The sequence below is a fragment of the Ranitomeya imitator genome, chromosome 10, assembly GCF_032444005.1.
Source record: "Ranitomeya imitator isolate aRanImi1 chromosome 10, aRanImi1.pri, whole genome shotgun sequence".
Taxonomy (NCBI): domain Eukaryota; kingdom Metazoa; phylum Chordata; class Amphibia; order Anura; family Dendrobatidae; genus Ranitomeya; species Ranitomeya imitator.
In genome coordinates, this window is record NC_091291.1 from 103,571,267 (window position 1) to 103,593,304 (window position 22,038).

Below are 22,038 nucleotides of genomic sequence, written 5' to 3' on the forward strand. Positions count from 1 at the left end.
TAACACACTACGCCACCATGGACTCAGATCCTGCAGTGCCAGACGTGTCCCACTGCTTAAGCCAGTACATGTCCGGGCCCGTCTGAAGTTTGCTAGAGAGCATTTGGATGATCCAGAGGAGTTTTGGGAGAATGTCCTATGGTCTGATGAAACCAAACTGGAACTGTTTGGTAGAAACACAACTTGTCGTGTTTGGAGGAAAAAGAATACTGAGTTGCAACCATCAAACACCATACCTACTGTAAAGCATGGTGGTGGAAACATCATGCTTTGGGGCTGTTTCTCTGCAAAGGGGCCAGGACGACTGATCCGGGTACATGAAAGAATGAATGGGGCCATGTATCGTGAGATTTTGAGTGCAAACCTCCTTCCATCAGCAAGGGCATTGAAGATGAAACGTGGCTGGGTCTTTCAACATGACAATGATCCAAAGCACACCGCCAGGGCAACGAAGGAGTGGCTTCGTAAGAAGCATTTCAAGGTTCTGGAGTGGCCTAGCCAGTCTCCAGATCTCAACCCTATAGAAAACCTTTGGAGGGAGTTGAAAGTCCGTGTTGCCAAGCGAAAAGCCAAAAACATCACTGCTCTAGAGGAGATCTGCATGGAGGAATGGGCCAACATACCAACAACAGTGTGTGGCAACCTTGTGAAGACTTACAGAAAACGTTTGACCTTTGTCATTGCCAACAAAGGATATATTACAAAGTATTGAGATGATATTTTGTTTCTGACCAAATACTTATTTTCCACCATAATATGCAAATAAAAGGATAAAAAAACAGACAATGTGATTTTCTGGATTTTTTTTTCTCAGTTTGTCTCCCATAGTTGAGGTCTACCTATGATGTAAATTACAGACGCCTCTCATCTTTTTAAGTGGTGGAACTTGCACTATTGCTGACTGACTAAATACTTTTTTGCCCCACTGTATGTACCAAAATGTAAAAAAAAAATCCTTTTTTGTCCTCAATTTTGGGTTGAATGTGCCAGAGGTCACTCTTCCTTGGTTTTTCTGCAATGGTGCCCACTTATTTTAGTCTACCATGACTGATAAATGACTGCCCATCGGCTATATAAAAAGTGATCAGTGACTATTTCGCAGCCTGGTCAGGGGCGCACAAGACTGTTGTTAATACCCTCATTCTGTGCACAAAGACTATTATCATTTTCGGCAGCACATCTCCTGTGCTGCCGAATGCTATGATTTTAATACCTGCAAGAATGATCCAGTCCGCCTTTGTGCTCATTCAGCGGGTGATTGGCGGCATGTTTACATACGCGGATACGGACGAGCGCTATGATGTACAGGTTCTCGATTCTTGGCTCATCTGAATGGATCTGTAGAGACACGAGATGGCTTATAAATTCCCTGCAGAAGTATTATAATATTGTCTTAGTTGGATGGACATGGGAGACATGGCAGATCATAGCTCCAGACCAGATCCGTTCACGACGCAGATCCCGCCGTCTGTCCTCAAACCACCCGCTCTACAGCGCTAGGACTTGTCCAAGCTACAACATCACTCCGGCAAAATATGTCTCTACATAATTACCTCCAATGGTTTTTTTTTTTTATCAATGCGAAGTCATTTAAAGTTAGACTTTCTGCACTAAATTGCTGTTGTTAAAATTGCTGACTAAGTCATATGTATTTGTAACCTTTTATCCAGATTAAATTGCAGGAATATGGTAATGAGTGCGCCTCCCAGCCAACAAGCATTGCGCTATTACCTTCTGTAGAGCAGTTTTCCTGCTGAAATCCTGGGTCAGAGCCTTCTCATGTCAGTTTCATCAGAAAATCATCCAGAATCTCATCTGAACTAAGGCTTAACGAGCACCCGTCACCTCGCCTGACATGTCCAATTCAGCAAATTCATGTCCTCGCAAAGAAAGAACTGTTCTGCAGCATCGCTACTTAGAGATGGCAATGTGCCAGTCCTCCAATGTTCCTCCAGGCACTGCGTGAATACATTAGCAATTGGATTTTACCATTCCCTTTTGTCAAAGAGGTGCGTCCCTGCCCAGTCTGGCCCTGATTGGACAGAGCAGGGACACGCCTCTACCTGGTAACACCCAGTTGTACGTTTATTCATACATTTCGTGGGTGGAATAACAGACACAGGACACAACGAGGCTTCCTAATTGGTAATTCACAGTGAACGCAAGTATTTACTGCGGCGGGCACGTTAGCAATGTTGACTGGTGCTTTTTACAAGGCTTTAAAAATAATCGCCATTTCCTATCGAACAGTTGGCATCAGTTTTCCGTTGTAAAAGTGCGTGAAACGTTGCAACATTTTTGTTTAACTAAGAGTTGAGCATCAATTTTACAACTTTTGGCATTTTTACCCCAGACCTAGACATGCTTGACAGGTTGATCGTACTTTCTGCCCCACACTGGCATAAGTGCCTTATCAGCTCTATGATCTGCCAAATGGACTAAGGCCTCTTGATAAATTTGGCACATTTTGCTCCCTTCATTTGGCCTGGCATACAAAACTACAGTCTTGATGAATCGGGGGCCTATATCTATCTAGTCACCAAATATTCTACATGATTAGATAGATTAAAGGGGGTGTCAACAACTCAAACAACCTCTTCTGATCCCTGTATTACCCCCCAATATAATAACACTTATACTCACTTTTGGTGCCGTGACTATTCCAGCGGTGTCTGCTCTGGGTCTCCCAGGAATCGCGTGATATAATGGCTCGCAGTCTCTGCCAACAATCAGCGCTGGCTTCACTCTCCTTTCCTATGGACATAATTGACATCTGGAGGAAGTGATCGCTGCGGCAGCTCTCCCACTTTCTCTTGAAGTCTTGATTTGTCCGAACGAATGGAGAGTGAAGCGGACACTCATTGGCTGCAGTGATTACGTGACATAATGTCATGCAATCCCTGAGAGAGCCAGTGTCGACACTGCTAAACGGTGGTAGCATCGGAGTTGACTATAAATATTATTATTTTACTGAGGGGGGAACTTGGGGGATTCAGAAGTGTTTGTCTGAGTAGTGGAAAACCCCTTTAAAGAGGTGCTTTGAACTTCCAATGTTACCAGCAATGACCCCTTTGCCTCTTCAGCATCGGAGGAGCGTACAGGCATTGGAACTGGCCAACCCAGGAGCTAACATCCAAAGTCAGAGGAGTGCTTACAAGCTCAGTAGAAAAGAGCTTGTAAGCGCTGCACATGTTCAGCCACATCTGCTAGTCTGCAGTGGTGGTTGGCAACCTAGGCAACAAATATTAATCAATAAAATTCAAATTAAATCACGCTGTTCTTGAGAACTTCGAAACGTTATTTTGTGAAAGTTCTGCAACTTTGTGTTTCAATTCTTTCACATTTTCTAGTTCTTGCTCACTTCTGATCGTTTACAACCGTTAGGTCTGCACTGATCTGCAAACGCCAAGTGTTTCCATTAAGTGACAGCAAGCCGAGATCTTGAAAAAACGAGAAATGAAAGGACAAAAAGGTGTTGAGCTTTTCATTATGTATTAGGCTGTATGGAGCGCCAGACTACGTGCCCCAGGAAGGTCCGGGTAGTGTAGGACATTGCATCGGCTGGACGAGCCTGGGACCTTGATCCTGGCCATAAATCGGTGTAATTAGAAAGAAGAGGGTTCAGCCGCTTTTTGTCCGATTTACATTTACTCTCTTCCCTTGCAATGTTTCGCCAGCCTGCTCCGATAAGCGTCACAACAGTGATTCATGACATGTAAAAGATCTCGATCCGTCCAGCTGTCACTCACACTGACAAAATTATGTAGGTGTCTGTGACATTTTAATGAGAAGGAAATGTGAAACAGCACATTACCCCCCCGGAAAAGGGAGCGAAAACCAAATTGTTACCACTGAACTCTGGCAATTCATAAAATTCAAGGCCAGAAATGATCAAAAAAGGTGTCGGAGGTTATTAGACACCCAGGGAATGTTTAAAAGCTGAGAGATAAACATCAAAGTCAGCGGCTCCCATCTGTCAAAGGAAAAGCGTAAATGTCAGCGCCACAAAGTGAAACGCTGCGGTTTGTGCCATCTTATACATGATGGACCCCTGAGCGTTCAAATATGTCTAATCTTCTACTTTATGTAGGGTGGGGGGTGAGGGATGTTATAAGAAAGGGCAGTCATTCAAGGTCATTGACCACAGCATCTAAATTATGTGCAGGGGTGGAAAATGTTATAGTTGCTGTATACATTGCATAGATTTTCGGGAGCACAATTACACAGGAACACTAATTAAATCATTAATGTAACCAATCATTTACAGTTTACATACATAATTAAGTTACAGCGTAAAAAATTACTTCCCGTACTGATCCTCAGTTACATCCTGTATTCTACTCCAGAGCTGCACTCACTATTCTGCTGGTGCAGTCACTGTGTACATACATTACATTACTGATCCTGAGTTACATCCTGTATTATACTCCAGAGCTGCACTCACTATTCTGCTGGTGCAGTCACTGTGTACATACATTACATTACTGATCCTGTACTGATCCTGAGTTACATCCTGTATTATACCCCAGAGCTGCACTCACTATTCTGCTGGTGCAGTCACTGTGTACATACATTAGATTACTGATCCTGAGTTACATCCTGTATTATACTCCAGAGCTGCACTCACTATTCTGCTGGTGCAGTCACTGTGTACATACATTACATTACTGATCCTGAGTTACATCCTGTATTATACTCCAGAGCTGCACTCACTATTCTGCTGGTGCAGTCACTGTGTACATACATTACATTACTGATCCTGTACTGATCCTGAGTTACATCCTGTATTATACCCCAGAGCTGCACTCACTATTCTGCTGGTGCAGTCACTGTGTACATACATTAGATTACTGATCCTGAGTTACATCCTGTATTATACTCCAGAGCTGCACTCACTATTCTGCTGGTGCAGTCACTGTGTACATACATAACATTACTGATCCTGCACTGATCCTGAGTCACATCCTGTATTATACCCCAGAGCTGCACTCACTATTCTGCTGGTGCAGTCACTGTGTACATACATTACATTACTGATCCTGAGTTACATCCTGTATTATACTCCAGAGCTGCACTCACTATTCCGCTGGTGCAGTCACTGTGTACATACATTACATTACTGATCCTGTACTGATCCTGAGTTACATCCTGTATTATACCCCAGAGCTGCACTCACTATTCTGCTGGTGCAGTCACTGTGTACATACATTACATTACTGATCCTGTACTGATCCTGAGTTACATCCTGTATTATACCCCAGAGCTGCACTCACTATTCTGCTGGTGCAGGCACTGTGTACATACATTACATTACTGATTCTATACTGATCCTGAGTTACACCCTGTATTATACTCCAGAGCTGCACTCACTATTCTGCTGGTGCAGTCACTGTGTACATACATTACATTACTGATCCTGTACTGATCCTGAGTTACATCCTGTATTATACCCCAGAGCTGCACTCACTATTCTGCTGGTGACGTCACTGTGTACATACATTACATTACTAATCCTGTACTGATCCTGAGTTACATCCTATATTATACTCCAGAGCTGCACTCACTATTCTGCTGGTGCAGTCACTGTGTACATACATTACATTACTGATCCTGTACTGATCCTGAATACATCCTGTATTATACTCCAGAGCTGCACTCACTATTCTGCTGGTGCAGTCACTGTGTACATACATTACATTACTGATCCTGAGTTACATCCTGTATTATACCCCAGAGCTGCACTCACTATTCTGCTGGTGCAGTCACTGTGTACATTCATTACATTACTGATCCTGAGTTACATCCTGTATTATACCTCAGAGCTGCACTCACTATTCTGCTGGTGCAGTCACTGTGTACATATATTACATTACTGATCCTGTACTGATCCTGAGTTACATCCTGTATTATACCCCAGAGCTGCACTCACTATTCTGCTGGTGCAGTCACTGTGTACATACATTAGATTACTGATCCTGAGTTACATCCTGTATTATACTCCAGAGCTGCACTCACTATTCTGCTGGTGCAGTCACTGTGTACATACATAACATTACTGATCCTGCACTGATCCTGAGTCACATCCTGTATTATACCCCAGAGCTGCACTCACTATTCTGCTGGTGCAGTCACTGTGTACATACATTACATTACTGATCCTGAGTTACATCCTGTATTATACTCCAGAGCTGCACTCACTATTCCGCTGGTGCAGTCACTGTGTACATACATTACATTACTGATCCTGTACTGATCCTGAGTTACATCCTGTATTATACCCCAGAGCTGCACTCACTATTCTGCTGGTGCAGTCACTGTGTACATACATTACATTACTGATCCTGTACTGATCCTGAGTTACATCCTGTATTATACCCCAGAGCTGCACTCACTATTCTGCTGGTGCAGGCACTGTGTACATACATTACATTACTGATTCTATACTGATCCTGAGTTACACCCTGTATTATACTCCAGAGCTGCACTCACTATTCTGCTGGTGCAGTCACTGTGTACATACATTACATTACTGATCCTGTACTGATCCTGAGTTACATCCTGTATTATACCCCAGAGCTGCACTCACTATTCTGCTGGTGACGTCACTGTGTACATACATTACATTACTAATCCTGTACTGATCCTGAGTTACATCCTATATTATACTCCAGAGCTGCACTCACTATTCTGCTGGTGCAGTCACTGTGTACATACATTACATTACTGATCCTGTACTGATCCTGAATACATCCTGTATTATACTCCAGAGCTGCACTCACTATTCTGCTGGTGCAGTCACTGTGTACATACATTACATTACTGATCCTGAGTTACATCCTGTATTATACCCCAGAGCTGCACTCACTATTCTGCTGGTGCAGTCACTGTGTACATTCATTACATTACTGATCCTGAGTTACATCCTGTATTATACCTCAGAGCTGCACTCACTATTCTGCTGGTGCAGTCACTGTGTACATATATTACATTACTGATCCTGTACTGATCCTGAGTTACATCCTGTATTATACCCCAGAGCTGCACTCACTATTCTGCTGGTGACGTCACTGTGTACATACATTACATTACTAATCCTGTACTATCCTGAGTTACATCCTATATTATACTCCAGAGCTGCACTCACTATTCTGCTGGTGCAGTCACTGTGTACATACATTACATTACTGATCCTGTACTGATCCTGAATACATCCTGTATTATACTCCAGAGCTGCACTCACTATTCTGCTGGTGCAGTCACTGTGTACATACATTACATTACTGATCCTGAGTTACATCCTGTATTATACCCCAGAGCTGCACTCACTATTCTGCTGGTGCAGTCACTGTGTACATTCATTACATTACTGATCCTGAGTTACATCCTGTATTATACCTCAGAGCTGCACTCACTATTCAGCTGGTGCAGTCACTGTGTACATATATTACATTACTGATCCTGTACTGATCCTGAGTTACATCCTGTATTATACTCCAGAGCTGCACTCACTATTCTGCTGGTGCAGTCACTGTGTACATACATTACATTACTGATCCTGCACTGATCCTGAGTTACATCCTGTATTATACTCCAGAGCTGCACTCACTATTCTGCTGGAGCAGTCACTGTGTACATATATTACATTACTGATCCTGCACTGATCCTGAGTTACATCCTGTATTATACCCCAGAACTGCACTCAGTATTCTGCTGGTGCAGTCACTGTGTACATACATTACTGATCCTGTACTGATCCTGAGTTACATCCTGCATTATACTCCGGAGCTGCACTCACTATTCTGCTGGCGCAGTCACTGTGTACATACATTACATTACTGATCCTGAGTTACATCCTCTATTATACCCCAGAGCTGCACTCACTATTCTGCTGGTGCAGTCACTGTGTACATACATTACATTACTGATCCTGAGTTACATTGTGTATTATACTCCAGAGCTGCACTCACTATTCTTGAATGAAGGTTTAGCATTGGACTGGTCTGTTGGGAGCTGCACATTTGGCCTGTATGGACTTTATATTAAGAATAGAGATTGTAGTTGCTGCTTTATTATTGTCTTTCTGACCGGTCTTTATCTACAGTTATAACATTTTACCATCTCCTTCCCCAAAAGTTCACTTGTTTCCCCCATTTGCAGCAGGTGACATTCTGTGGAATGCATCCATAAGAAGTATTCTGTAGCACTGGATCCTATTCTTATTGATTTGTGCGCAGATTTATGTGCAGTATTCCGTTGAAGGATAAGAGCCGATGCCATAAATATCAGAGATTGCAGCCAGCAGTTAGGAGCCTTCTTCCCATGACCTGTGCTGATATACGGCTCTCATTCTACATTACAGCATTTATTACGCCAAGGTCGCACGGCCGTGCAGGTGTCCCATGAGCTGGAAGTCATCACGACGGAATATGAGCAGGAGACAATGGCCATGAGCGGAGACGTCACAAAGCAAGGAGTGGTCAAACCAATAGGAGTCCATACCGTTATAAAAGGCCGCCTCCACCTGCGCATGGGGAACATTGGTAAGACCGATCACTGAGAATGGTGCTCATTCCAGTGGATTTTATGTAAATCTTAATATGTGCCTAAAATTCACAGTCACCATATACCCATAAAAATAAGTCTTATTAGATCTGCATTAAAAGCGGTTAACAAACCCAGAGTTCACTAAAAACAATTACAACAACCCACCGATGGTGCAGTAATAATAATCAAAAAACGCACAAACAAATAGGGAGGGGGGAAAGAGGAGCTATCAAAAATCTAGTATTTATCCAAGGGTGACTTCATTCAAGTAGTGCAAGCCTATCATTCAAAGGCCCTATCCATATCAGCGTAGGTTGGCTCCCTAATAAACACAAGTAGTGCCCCCACTCCAATGGTGGCTTCCTCTACGGTAAACTAGGGATTATTAGGGGGAGCCACCATTGCATTCTGTCCTTTTTAATTTTGTTTTTAAAGAAGCCCTCCTCCTCCCATCATAGTTTTATCCTCGTAATACAGTACAGACCAAAAGTTTGGACACGCCTTCTCATTTAAAGATTTTTCTGTATTTTCATGACTATGAAAATTGTAAATTCACACTGAAGGCATCAAAACTATGAATTAGCACATGTGGAATTATATACTTAATTTCAGTTGTTTCACACTTTTTTGTTATGTCTTATATTCTAGGTTCTTCAAAGTAGCCACCTTTTGCTTTGATGACTGCTTTGCACACTCTTGGCATTCTCTTGATGAGCTTCAAGAGGTAGTCACCGGAAATGGTTTTCACTTCACAGGTGTGCCCTGTCAGGTTTAATAAGTGGGATTTCTTGCCTTATAAATGGGGTTTGGACCATCAGTTGTGTTGAGCAGAAGGCTGGTGGATACACAGCTGATAGTCCTACTGAATAGACTGTTAGAATTTGTATTATGGCAAGAAAAAAGCAGCTAAGTAAAGAAAAATGAGTGGCCGTCATTACTTTAAGAAATGAAGGTCAGTCAGTCTGAAAAATTGGGAAAACTTTGAAAGTGTCCCCAAGTACAGTGGCAAAAACCATCAAGCGCTACTAAGAAACTGGCTCACATGAGGACCGCCCCAGGAAAGGAAGACCACGAGTCACCTCTGCTTCTGAGGATAAGTTTATCCAAGTCACCAGCCTCAGAAATTGCAGGTTAACAGCAGCTCAGTTTAGAGACCAAGTCAATGCCACACAGAGCTACAACAACTGTTAAGAGGAGACTTTGTGCAGCAGGCCTTCATGGTAAAATAGCTGCTAGGAAACCACTGCTAAGGACAGGCAACAAGCAGAAGAGACTTGTTTGGGCTAAAGAACGCAAGGAATGGACATTAGACCAGTGGAAATCTGTGCTTTGGTCTGATGAGTCCAAATTTGAGATCTTTGGTTCCAACCACCGTGTCTTTGTGCAACGCAGAAAAGGTGAACGGATGGACTCTACATGCCTGGTTCCCACCGTGAAGCATGGAGGAGGAGGTGTGATGGTGTGGGGGTGCTTTGCTGGTGACACTGTTGGGGATTTATTCAAAATTGAAGGCATACTGAACCAGCATGGCTACCACAGCATCTTGCAGCGGCATGCTATTCCATCTGGTTTGCATTTACTTGGACCATCATTTATATTTCAACATGACAATGACCCCAAACACACCTCCAGACTGTGTAAGGGCAATTTGACCAAGAAGGAAAGTGAAGGGATGCTCAGTCACCAGACCTGAACCCAATTGAGATGGTTTGGGGTAAGCTGGACCGCAGAGTGAAGGCAAAAGGGCCATCAAGTGCTAAGCATCTCTGGGAACTCCTTCAAGATTGTTGGAAGACCATTTCTGGTGACTACCTCTTGAAGCTCATCAAGAGAATGCCAAAAGTGTGCAAAGCATTCATCCAAGCAAAAGGTGGCTACTTTGAAGAACCTAGAATATAAGACATAATTTCAGTTGTTTCACACTTTTTTGTTAAGTATATAATTCCACATGTGTTAATTCATAGTTTTGATGCCTTCAGTGTGAATTTACAATTTTCATAGTCATGAAAATACAGAAAAATCTTTAAATGAGAAGGTGTGTCCAAACTTTTGGTCTGTACTGTATATTGAAATCATCATATTCTACAGCACTGTGTACTTACAATTGCTCATTTTGCCTTTCTACCCAGCTAATTCTTCTCTTTCCCATTCGGTCTATGAAATGATGTGATTAAAAACTGACAAGCTGAATCCTTCTAAGCTCTATGTAGAAGCAGGAGGTCAATTTTCTCTGTATGAGTTTTGGGTCGCTGCAAAAGGGCTGGCAGGGGGTAGCAGGGAGAAACAGGGTCAGGAGATGAAGAGGGAAATGATAAATGCAGGGACAAGAGACTTCCTGTTTCTAAATTGAGAAGAGTGAAGAGAAGAATTATCAGGGTAGAAAGGCAAAATGAGCAGTTGTAAGTACACAGAGCTGTATAATATGCTGACTGCAATATATTAAGGGGATAAAAGCTTTTATGGGAGTGATGCTTTGAAAAATACGAAAACAAAAGTAAAGGAATAGAGCAACTGTTCAAAGTATACGCCTTTGGTGCTTCATCGCGGGCCAATCATTTCTATATACCTACCCACCTGTTTTTTTTCCTTTATGCCCCCCCCCCCACCTTGCTTCTTTGACAGGTGTGGTTTCATAGAGCCATAGAATGGTGGGGATAGATAGAAAACAAGCAGGAGGGACGTTGTATTTAACCATGATGCACTGAGCGCCTGTTTGGTTTGAACTGTCATTCTGTGCTGACAGAGTCCTTGTAATGTGAGTTTATTACTTCTCTTCATTCTAGATGACAGTCTTGGCTGTTTGGGTGCAGAACCGGACCAACTTCTTTATGACCTTATGATTTTCCATTTTTTGCGCTTTCGTTTTTTCCTTCCCTTCTTCCAAGAGCAATTTTTTTTTTTTTCGTCAATATGGCCGTGTAAGGACTTTTTTTGGGGGGGTGGACAAGTTGTGCTTTTGAACTACACACAGTGTTAGGTCGGCGCATTTATGCTGATTACATTGTTACCTTGGTTGATGAAATCCGTCTTGTGGTTGTTGTTTAATCTTTATTTTCAGTTGTGAGTTAATGATATGCTTGTGCTGCAGGGCGGCCTGTGGGGGGTCTTCATGTGGTGCACGTTCCCTGGAGCACAAACATATCATTAACTCAAAACTGAAAATAAAGATTAAAAAACAACCACAAGACAGATTTCATCAACCAAAGTATTATTGTAATCAGTATAACGGCGCCAACCTGACACTGTCTGTAGGTTACTGTGCACAATCCTGCTGACAGGTGCCCTTTAACAGAACCACCACTCTTTCTGCAGCTGTTAAAAGCATTTGATGCCTGATTAATTCAGCCATCAAGTGCGTGGAAAAATGCCAACTCCGCGATGGATCCCGAATCAACTGCAGACATGACCTTTAACCGAAGTACACGTCAAAGGTCGTGAAGAGGTTAAATAATAAAACAATGGATTCCTGCAGCCACCACTAGAGTTGACTGCATACTGTATATACACGTTCCATGCAGTAAGGGTCTTAGCTCCCCTAGTCGCTTCTTCAGGCTTATCGAGTTTTATCATTTAGATACTATGTGGACGAACTGTATCAGAAAGATATATAAAGATATTTGAAGAAGCTAATCAGGACAGAATGTTGGATCTGTAAGATGGATGTACAGTTGTGTTCAAAAGTTTACATACCCCTGCAGAATTTTTGCTTTCTTGGCCTTTTTTCAGAAAATAGGAATGATAACACCAAACTTTTTCTCCACCTGTGGGTAATGGTTGGGTGAAGCCATTTATTGTCAAACTACTGTGTTTTCTCTTTTTAAATCATAATGACAACCCAAAACATCCAAATGACCCTGATCAAAAGCTCACATACCCCGTTTCTTAATACCGTGTATTGCCCCCTCTAACATCAATGACAGCTTGAAGTCTTTTGTGGTAGCTGTAGATGAGTTTCTTTATTTTCTCAGATGGTAAAGCTGCCCACTCTTCTTGGCATAGAGCCTCTACTTCCTATAAATTCCTGGGCTGTATAGCATGAACTGCGCACTTGAGATCTCCCCAGTGTGGCTCAATGATATTGAGGTCAGGAGACTGAGATGGCCACTCCAGAATCTTCACTTTGCTCTGCTGTAGCCAATGACAGGTCGACTTTGCCTTGTGTTTTGGATAGTTGTCATGTTGGAATGTCCAAGTATGTCCCATGCGCAGGTACCGGGCTGATAAGTGCAAATTTGTCACCAGTATTTGCTGATAACTTGCTGCGTTCATCTTTCCTTCAAGTTTGATCAAGTTTCCTTTGCCTTTGTAGCTCACACATCATCATAGGCCTTGTTGACCTCTTTCCAAATGTAACGTTTATGGTTGTGGCCAAAAAGTTACATTTTGGTCTCATCACTCCAAAATTACCTTGTTCCAGAAGTTTTGAGACTTGTCTCTGTGCTGTTTTGCATATTGTAGGTGAGATAAGTTGTGGCATTTGTGCAGTAATGGCATTCTTCTGGCGTCTCGACCATGCAGACCATTTTTCTTCAAGTGCCTCCTTATTGTGCATCTTGAAACAGCCACACCGCTAGCTTTCAGAAAGTCCAGTATTTCAGCTGATGTTATTTGGGTTTTTCTTTGCATCCCCAACAATTTTCTTGGCAGTTGTAGATTACATTTTTGTTGGTCTACCTGACCATGGTGTTGTGTTTATAGAGCCCCTGATTTTCCATTTATTAATCACAGTTTGAACGCTGCTGACTGGCATTATCAATTCCTTGGATATTTTTTTGTTTCCCTTTCCTGTGTTATACAGTTCAACTACCTTTTCCCGTAGATCAGTTGGCAATTCTTTTGCTTTCCCCATGACTCACAATCCAGAAATGTCAGTGGCCGGATGAAAGATGCAAGAGTCTGTCTGGATTCCAGAAACTCACTCAGCTTTTATGCACACACACTGACTTGACTTATCAGGCACAAATCACCAAGGTATGTAAACTTTTGATCATGGTCATTTGGATGTTGTGGGTTGTCATCATGATTTAAAAAGAGAAAACACAGTAGTTTGACAATAAATGGCTTCACCCAACCACTAACCATGAGTGGTGAAAAAGGTTTGGTGCTATCATTCATATTCTCTGAAAAAAAGGCCAAGAAAGCAAAATTCTGCCGGGGTATGTAAATTTTTTAGCACAACTGTATTGACTGTCCTTGTATGACATATAGATGGTGCTGATCTCGGCATGGAGCCTGCACCGTCTGAGCCCCGCGGGTGGTGGAGTGTACAGGGATTCTCTTGATTTTCCTCTTTATACTGTACTTTCCATATAGCGCTAATTGCTGAGAGATAAAAGTCCTACGCACAATGCTCACTAATTTGAAAGTGCAGTCTAATAACGAGCTGTACATTCATTTGAAGAGAAAAAGAAAAGCACAAAGCTAATTTAATTTCTGATTTCATCAGTACTCAGAATTGGATTTCATGTTTCTCATCATGTGAAAGCAAAGCGCTATTACGGCGGCTCTTCCCAGAAGTGGAGTTTTTACTTTTTATTACAGCTTCTTTATATTTTATTGAGCTATTAGGCAATTAACTTTATTAGTGTTTGCTCTTACGGAAACCAAAATATGAGATTCCTGTGCATGTGGCTGCAGGAGCTAATGGCAAATCACTTTAGCTCTATTCATTAATCTGACGGGATGATGTTCAGGTCACGTGCTCATAGCGAGAGGGGTTGTAGGAACGGCAGCCCAAAGTGCTCCGTAACACACTCAAGCCTGCGCTATACATTTACTGCCTTTTACGCCTGTCTATTTCCTCCTAAGTCCCCTCTTGGCATATCTTAAGGAGGTTAGTCGTATTCTAAGGAAATATATGGTATCATGAGTACGAGACTTCTATTTCTGCGTCCCTGGAGTCCTAGCCGTTTCCAGGTGCAGAACACAGGTACCTTGGCATTGTCTTATGCCTCTAGGTCTTTGGTGGCTGAGAAATATATGATTTGAAGATCTTGGGAAGCAAACTAAGGATGGCAACTATTCTACATGGCGTGACCGAGGATGCATGTGTTCTCAGTAAGAGAATGCGAGTTAAGGTGCCGTCACATTAAGCGACGCTGCAGCGATCCAGACAACGATCCCGATTGCTGCAGCGTCGCTGTTTGGTCGCTGGAGAGCTGTCACACAAACAGCTCTTCAGCGACCAACGATGCCGGTCCCCTGGTAACCAGGGTAAACATCGGGTTACTGAACGCTGGGCCGCGCTTAGTAACCCGATGTTTACCCTGGTTACCAGCGTAAACGAAAAAAAAAAAAAAAACACTACATACTTACCTTCCGGTGTCTGTGTCCCGGCGCTCTGCTTCTCTGCACTGACTGTGAGCGCCAGCCGGAAAGCACAGCGGTGACGTCACCGCTGTGCTCTGCTTTCCGGCTGGCCGGCGCTCACAGTGCAGAGAAGCACAGCGCCGGGGACAGACGGAAGGTAAGTATGTAGTTTTTTTTTTTTTTTTACGTTTACGCTGGTAACCAGGGTAAACATCGGGTTACTAAGCGCGGCCCTGCGCTTAGTAACCCGATGTTTACCCTGGTTACCAGTGAAGACATCGCTGAATTGGCGTCGCACACGCCGATTCAGCGATGTCTGCGGAGAGTCCAGCGACGAAATAAAGTTCTGGACTTTCTGCGCCGATCAACGACATCACAGCAGGATCCTGATCGCTGCTGCCTGTCAAATTGAACGATATCGCTAGCCAGGACGCTGCAACGTCACGGATCGCTAGCGATATCGTTCAGTGTGAAGGTACCTTAAGCCTCTGGCAGCATCTTCTGGCAGCAGCTTATTTCCCTGATAACAAAAGGATTGGATGGTAGAAATGCAGTTCGTTATCTTCCCAGCCTTCAGGGAGGCCTCATACAATGTCAATTTGAATGTTGAAGAGTAAAGGTACCTTCACACTAAACGATATCGCTAGCGATCCATGAGGTTGCAACGTCCTCGCTAGCGATATCGTTCAGTTTGACAGGCAGCAGCGATCAGAATCCTGCTGTGATGTCGTTGGTCGGGGCTAGAGGGCCAGCACTTTCTTTGGTCGCTGTCTCTCCCGCTGACATCGCTGAATCGGCGTGTGTGACACCGATTCAGCGATGTCTTCGCCGGTAACCAGGGTAAACATCGGGTTACTAAGCGCAGGGCCGCGCTTAGTAACCCGATGTTTACCCTGGATACCATCCTAAAAGTAAAAAAAACAAACGCTTCATACTTAAGGTACCTTCACACTAAACGACGCTGCAGCGATCCAGACAACGATCCGGATCGCTGCAGCGTCGCTGTTTGGTCGCTGGAGAGCTGTCACACAGACCGCTCTCCAGCGACCAACGATGCCGGTAACCAGGGTAAACATCGGGTTACTAAGCGCAGGGCCGTGCTTAGTAACCCGATGTTTACCCTGGTTACCATCCTAAAAGTAAAAAAACCAAACGCTACATACTTACCTTCCCCTGTCTGTCCCCGGCGCTCTGCTTCTCTGTACTGGCTGTGAGCACAGCGGCCGGAAAGCAGAGCGGTGACGTCACCGCTCTGCTTTCCGGCCGCTGTGCTCACAGTGAGTGCAGGAAAGCACAGCGCCGAGGGAAAGACAGCGGAAGGTAAGTATGTAGCGTTTGTTTTTTTTACTTTTAGGATGGTATCCAGGGTAAACATTGGGTTACTAAGCGCGGCCCTGCGCTTAGTAACCCGATGTTTACCCTGGTTACCAGTGAAGACATCGCTGAATCGGTGTCACACACGCCGATTCAGCGATGTCAGCGGGAGATCCAGCGACCAAAGAAAGGTCTGGCCCTCTAGCCCCGACCAACGACATCACAGCAGGATTCTGATCGCTGCTGCCTGTCAAACTAAACGATATCGCTAGCCAGGACGCTGCAACGTCACGGATCGCTAGCGATATCGTTTAGTGTGAAGGTACCTTTACCTTCGGCTGTCTGTCCCTCGGCGCTGTGCTTTCCTGCACTCACTGTGAGCACAGCGGCCGGAAAGCAGAGCAGTGACGTCACCGCTCTGCTTTCCGGCCGCTGTGCTCACAGCCAGTACAGAGAAGCACAGCGCCGGGGACAGACAGCGGAAGGTAAGTATGAAGCGTTTGTTTTTTTTACTTTTAGGATGGTATCCAGGGTAAACATCGGGTTACTAAGCGCGGCCCTGCGCTTAGTAACCCGATGTTTACCCTGGTTACCGGCATTGTTGGTCGCTGGAGAGCTGTCTGTGTGACAGCTCTCCAGCGACCAAACAGCGACGCTGCAGCGATCCGGATCGTTGTCTGGATCGCTGCAGCGTCGTTTAGTGTGAAGGTACCTTTAGAATACAGAACGTTTTAGGCCTTTATGGATTTAAAGGGAAAGGGTTCTTCTTGTGGAAGGAGACAAGCCAGGCCTGGCATGTCAGAGTAAGGAGACTTTTTAGGTATGCATGTTCCTCTGGGAAATTAAATATGCAAATTGCCTCTTCAGAGAGGAAGAGGACTAGAACTCTAATGCCACCCCTAAAAGTCAAGATCGACCCTTTAACGAACCTTGGGATAAAAGCCAAATTAGAATGTTAATTTGGAGGCACAGTGTTTCGGAATTTTGCCCTCCATCAGTGCAAAGTATAAGATCTGATTTGGCTAGATGAGATGCTTAAGACTGGGAGCGAAGGGCTAACGTTTCTCCTTGTGGAGAGTGACATCCCAGGTCTGGCATGCCAGAGTGAGGAGATTTATATGGAAAAAATGGTGAAAACTAATAGTGATTTTAAAATTAGAAGTGTTATTTGTTTATTTTTCAGTGAATGAATAAAAGAGAAGTCTAAAATCAGATCAATATTTGGTGTGACAGTCCTTTGCTTTGAAAACTGCATCAATTCTTCTACGTTTACACTTACGCAATGTTATTTGCATGTATGTATATGTCCCGGAATGTGAAATCCTGCTTGATATTTTATCTATTGGCTTCCAAGGCTTGTATTTGATTTTAAAATATACAGTTAAACAATGCGACCTCTTTATGATTCTGACATCTAATCTTCATAAGAAAGATTAGCTATATTAAAAGTTAAATTGCCATTATCGTACTTCTTCATACATTGCCTGCAGGAGAAAGATAAGCTTATGGAGGGAGCGATGCACAAAATCCAAAACCTGTCACCAGGAAAATGTCAGAGGGAGCAGATCACCTAGTTCCTGAAAGCTGCATCTATAAAATTAGCATCCTTTATCATCACGATACATAAGGGGCTGGGTATGTTCCCATAGACTCCATGTGAGGCATGGGGTCTGCAGTCGCCCTGTAGGAACCACTTGGGCACACGGTCTACACCCACTGGCTCCGGAATCATGAGCATTAAGCCCTGACTCATGAATGGCTGCTAATCCTCCGCTCTCATTTGAATGTTTTGTGAATCTAGGTCATACTGAAATGAATATGGATTTCTGGATACTTATAACGTACGGTATATTCGCACTTAATAAGAAATTCTTAGGGCGGCCTATCAGAATGTATAACATGACCATCTGGTGAGCTTCGTAGATCAGGGAGCTGGCATGGTTGACATTGCAGTCCCCCCTAGACCTTGTATAATGAAAATATATAGTTTTCCAATATGCGTTCTTTAACGGTTCCTCATTGCAACAGGGTCCCACCTACCCAAAAAATCAGACTTTGTAGAGAGGTATTCACATCTACCCAGGAATTCAGACTTCAGTCTTAGAGAGGTATTCACACTAGACACGTAGGACCCATCAGTTTTGAGACCACCTTGTCGTTGGTTGCTGGGCAGGCATGAATTGACTAAATTATGTGCTAAGCGTCTCATTTTTTCCTATTATCCAGAAGCAGTATTGCCATTCATATTTCATATTGACATGTTTAGCATTACAGAGTGCAACTTTTTTTGTTTATTGTATATGGAGATGGCTGCTCCTAGTATGCACCTGTTCACACTAGCTTGGATGTGCCAGTCAGTCTTTTGTCATTAGTTCATCATTGTTGACAATATCTCTGCTTGCTTTCAGTTTCGCACCATCTGGCAGACATTTTCAGTGTTGGTACCAGGTTTGTAAAAGGAACTTATCAGATTTTTATTGCTATTGATATTTATAATGCTGCCCATGGCATTAATCATGTGACATTCCCTTTAACGCCAGGCATCATATATGTATGACATGAGACTTAAAGAAGCCATCCTCCTCCTCCCATCAAAGTTTTTATCCTCCTAATATATTGCAATCATCATATTATTTAGCACTGTGTACTTACAATTGCTCATTTTGACTTTCTACTCAAAAAATTCTTCTAGGGCTATAATGCAAGGAAAAAACAACAAAATAAATAGAAAGTGGTTAAAAAGTCATAAAATCATATTGTCACGGTTCCACCCCTTAGTGTGTCTGGGATGCGCACGGCCATCCTATCTGGTACAGGGGTGTGCTGAAGCTGTCAGTACTTTGATTGACAGCTTGGCCATCCAATCTGGTACAGGGGCGTGCTGAGCTGTCAGTGTGTTGATTGACAGCTCCACTATCCAATCTGAGACTGTGAGGCGTCAGCTGTCTCATGTGTTCATTATTCCAGTTAATTCCCATTCTTCTTAACTGAGCTTGGTCTCCCAGATCTCTGCCAGAAGTACATTGAGCTTGTGAGGTTTGTGCTTTCCTGTGCCTTGAGTTCTGTATGCTTGATCTGTTGCTGCTGACCTTGGACTTTGTTCTGACTATCCGCCAGTTTAACCTCTCCAGCTGGGATCGTTACCCGACTACGTTTTTGTCTCTTCCTTCTGTTTATGACGTACCGTCCTGGCTTCTGACCTTGGACTCCTTGACCTCTCTGACTCACGGCTTGGCTGTGAGAAGTGACTAGCCTCACATTAGCGTCACATATATGTCCAGTAACCCAAAACAGTGGCATAATAAAGTACAACTCAGTGCAATAAAAACTCACTGCATGTATCTGGACAATACAACAATTGATAAAGATATATATTATATATGGTGAAGGACGAAAGAATCAATTCCGAAACGCGCGTCGGGGTGTGTGCGTTACCTGTGACCAACGGATCTTAAAGGTATATTGCCCCCTCTTTTTTCTCTCATCCTTGCACATTGCACTGGCAGCGATCCAGTATGGGTCAGCACTATTTTGTTTGACTTTGCCACATTTGTATTGTTACCTAATGGAGTGAGTTTGATTGCTTTATATACCGTAAACCCGATTTATTTTCATGTCACATTTTTCATGATTATAATTCACTTGTGGCTATTTTATTTATTTATTAATTAATTTTTTAGGCCCTTTTTTATATATGTATATGTCCATCAAATTTTTTATATATAAATATTCACCTTTTCTCTTTTCTGTTTCATTTTCTGTTCTTTTTTGGGGGGTCCTTTGTGATTACAAATATATGTAATTATTTTTATACGGTATATATATATATATATATATATATATATATATATATATATATATATATACACACAGTATATATAATGTGTGTGATCTGGTATCTTCTCTTAATGATTTTATATTTTTTTATTATATTCGCCATATATATCTCTTTATCAATTGTTGTATGGTCCAGATACGTGCGCATGTCTCTCTTTTTTATCTATCTAGTACCATTGTTTGCCACTATCTATTTAATAAAGGCAATTTTTGATTGATTATACGTTGTCCGGTATTTTTATGATAGTCCGTCTTCTATGGGGTTTTCTTTAGCTTCTTTCTATCGAGTGGTTACCACTCCTTACCACTGAGCACTTGGGGCTATCACTATATTATATGTTGCACATTACTTGATTTCTAGTTTTATAAACTATATATGTGTGTGCCCTAAAGGGTCTCTGTTAGATAAAAAAAGAACAAGCCTTAGTTTGTCAATGAGTCCAGGAGAATCCACTCCTCAATATTGAAATTGCAACATCAGGAAGGGAAAATCATGGAATTAATGAAATCACGGGATGGATAGACAAGGTAATGATACAAAAATTATGAAGAAATGAAAACAACATTCTTAAAACCTCAATTTGTTCAGTATCAAGTATGAACGTCTCATGCAGAAATCCCCACACTTAATGCCTCGTCTGATGTCAGTGATTTTATTAATGTTTGTTTGAGGAATTTTCTGCTGTGCTGAAGGCACTTTGTCAAATCATCAAGATCCGCTGCTGGCAGCTCCTGTGTAATTACCAATTGATGATGTATCAGATGTGCTCAATGGGAGACTAGTCTGGACACACTGCAGGCCATTTTAGGACGTTTAGGCTACGCAGACTGCTCGCCTTAGCATGAGCTACATGTGGCCTGGCGCTGATGTGTTGAAAACTGCTCCTGGGACAATTTGATTTGGTGGTGGACCCAGACGTACAGCCATTTCTAGAATATATCACCAAGCTGTTAGTGTATATGGAATGAAGTCTACAGTGGTACGAGTACAGTAAATTATGCCATCCCACATCATAATGCTGGGAATTGGACCGGTGTGATTTTCCCTGGTGAAGGCCCCTTCATAGCGTTGCTATCACTGCGTCCAAGATAAAAGCAGGATTCATAGTTGAAGCTCTAATGGAGATCTACATTGGGGAAAAAAGTAGTCAGCCACCAATTGTGCAAGTTCTCCCACTTAACACTAGAAGTCCCAGAAATTTCGAGCTCCAAAGGTTCCAAAGGTAGAAATGTTAAATGACCCCCTCTCTGGGACTTCTAGTGTTAAAAAGATGAGAGAGGCCTGGAATTGACATTATAGGTAGACCACAACTATGAGAGTCAAAATGAAAAAACAAATCCAGAAAATCACCTTGTCTGATTTGGCAAGATTTATTTTGCAAATTATGGTGGAAAATAAGTATTTGGTCACCTAAAAACATGCAAGATTTCTGGCTCTCACAGACCTGTAACTTCTTCTTTAAGAGGCTCCTCTGTCCTCCACTCATTACATCATGATAGCAGGTCGTCTGGCACGAAGTCCAATTTCGTGCAAACTCCTTCTGATGGTTTGTGTAGACGCTGACCCCTTAAGCATAATATATGGCGGCGTCCAATTTTACTTGCAGTACAGAACGGATCAATCATGGACTCAATGGTATGGACATTTCTCCAAAGTGTCCCAGGAGCCATTTTTCAACACTACACCACCAGTTGGCTTGTTGCTTGTTCTACGGTGAGCAGCCTGCATGTCCTAAATGTGCTTCCATGGTCTGCAGCATCAGGTCTAGCTTCCGGGACCCCAGGACTGGTGCTGAAATTGGGACATTGGTGGATTTTATTGTGATTGACGACTTTAGAGGAGAGAGGGCTTTTTAAAGGAACAGCCGCCGCTCCGTCAGCGCTGATATGGCGATCATTCTGCTTTGTCAGGCAGCTACTTTCTATTCACTGCAAACATCTCCGCATACATGATTGTTGATGGCGGTTCCTGTATTAGAAGATACATATGCACAATTATTTTCATGCTCTGGATAAATTAATGTCACTTCAGTC

The 22,038-nt window shown here is 42.9% G+C and overlaps 1 protein-coding gene across 1 annotated transcript in view; it reads left to right on the forward strand.

Moving 5' to 3' along the window:
* The window catches only part of NPHP4 (nephrocystin 4), a 292,383-nt gene that overhangs the window by 205,077 nt on the left and 65,268 nt on the right, over window positions 1-22,038 (forward strand). The window contains exon 18 of the mRNA XM_069742453.1: window positions 8,360-8,540. Within this exon, the coding sequence (XP_069598554.1) occupies window positions 8,360-8,540 (181 nt within the window). The remainder of the gene's footprint in view (window positions 1-8,359; window positions 8,541-22,038) is intronic.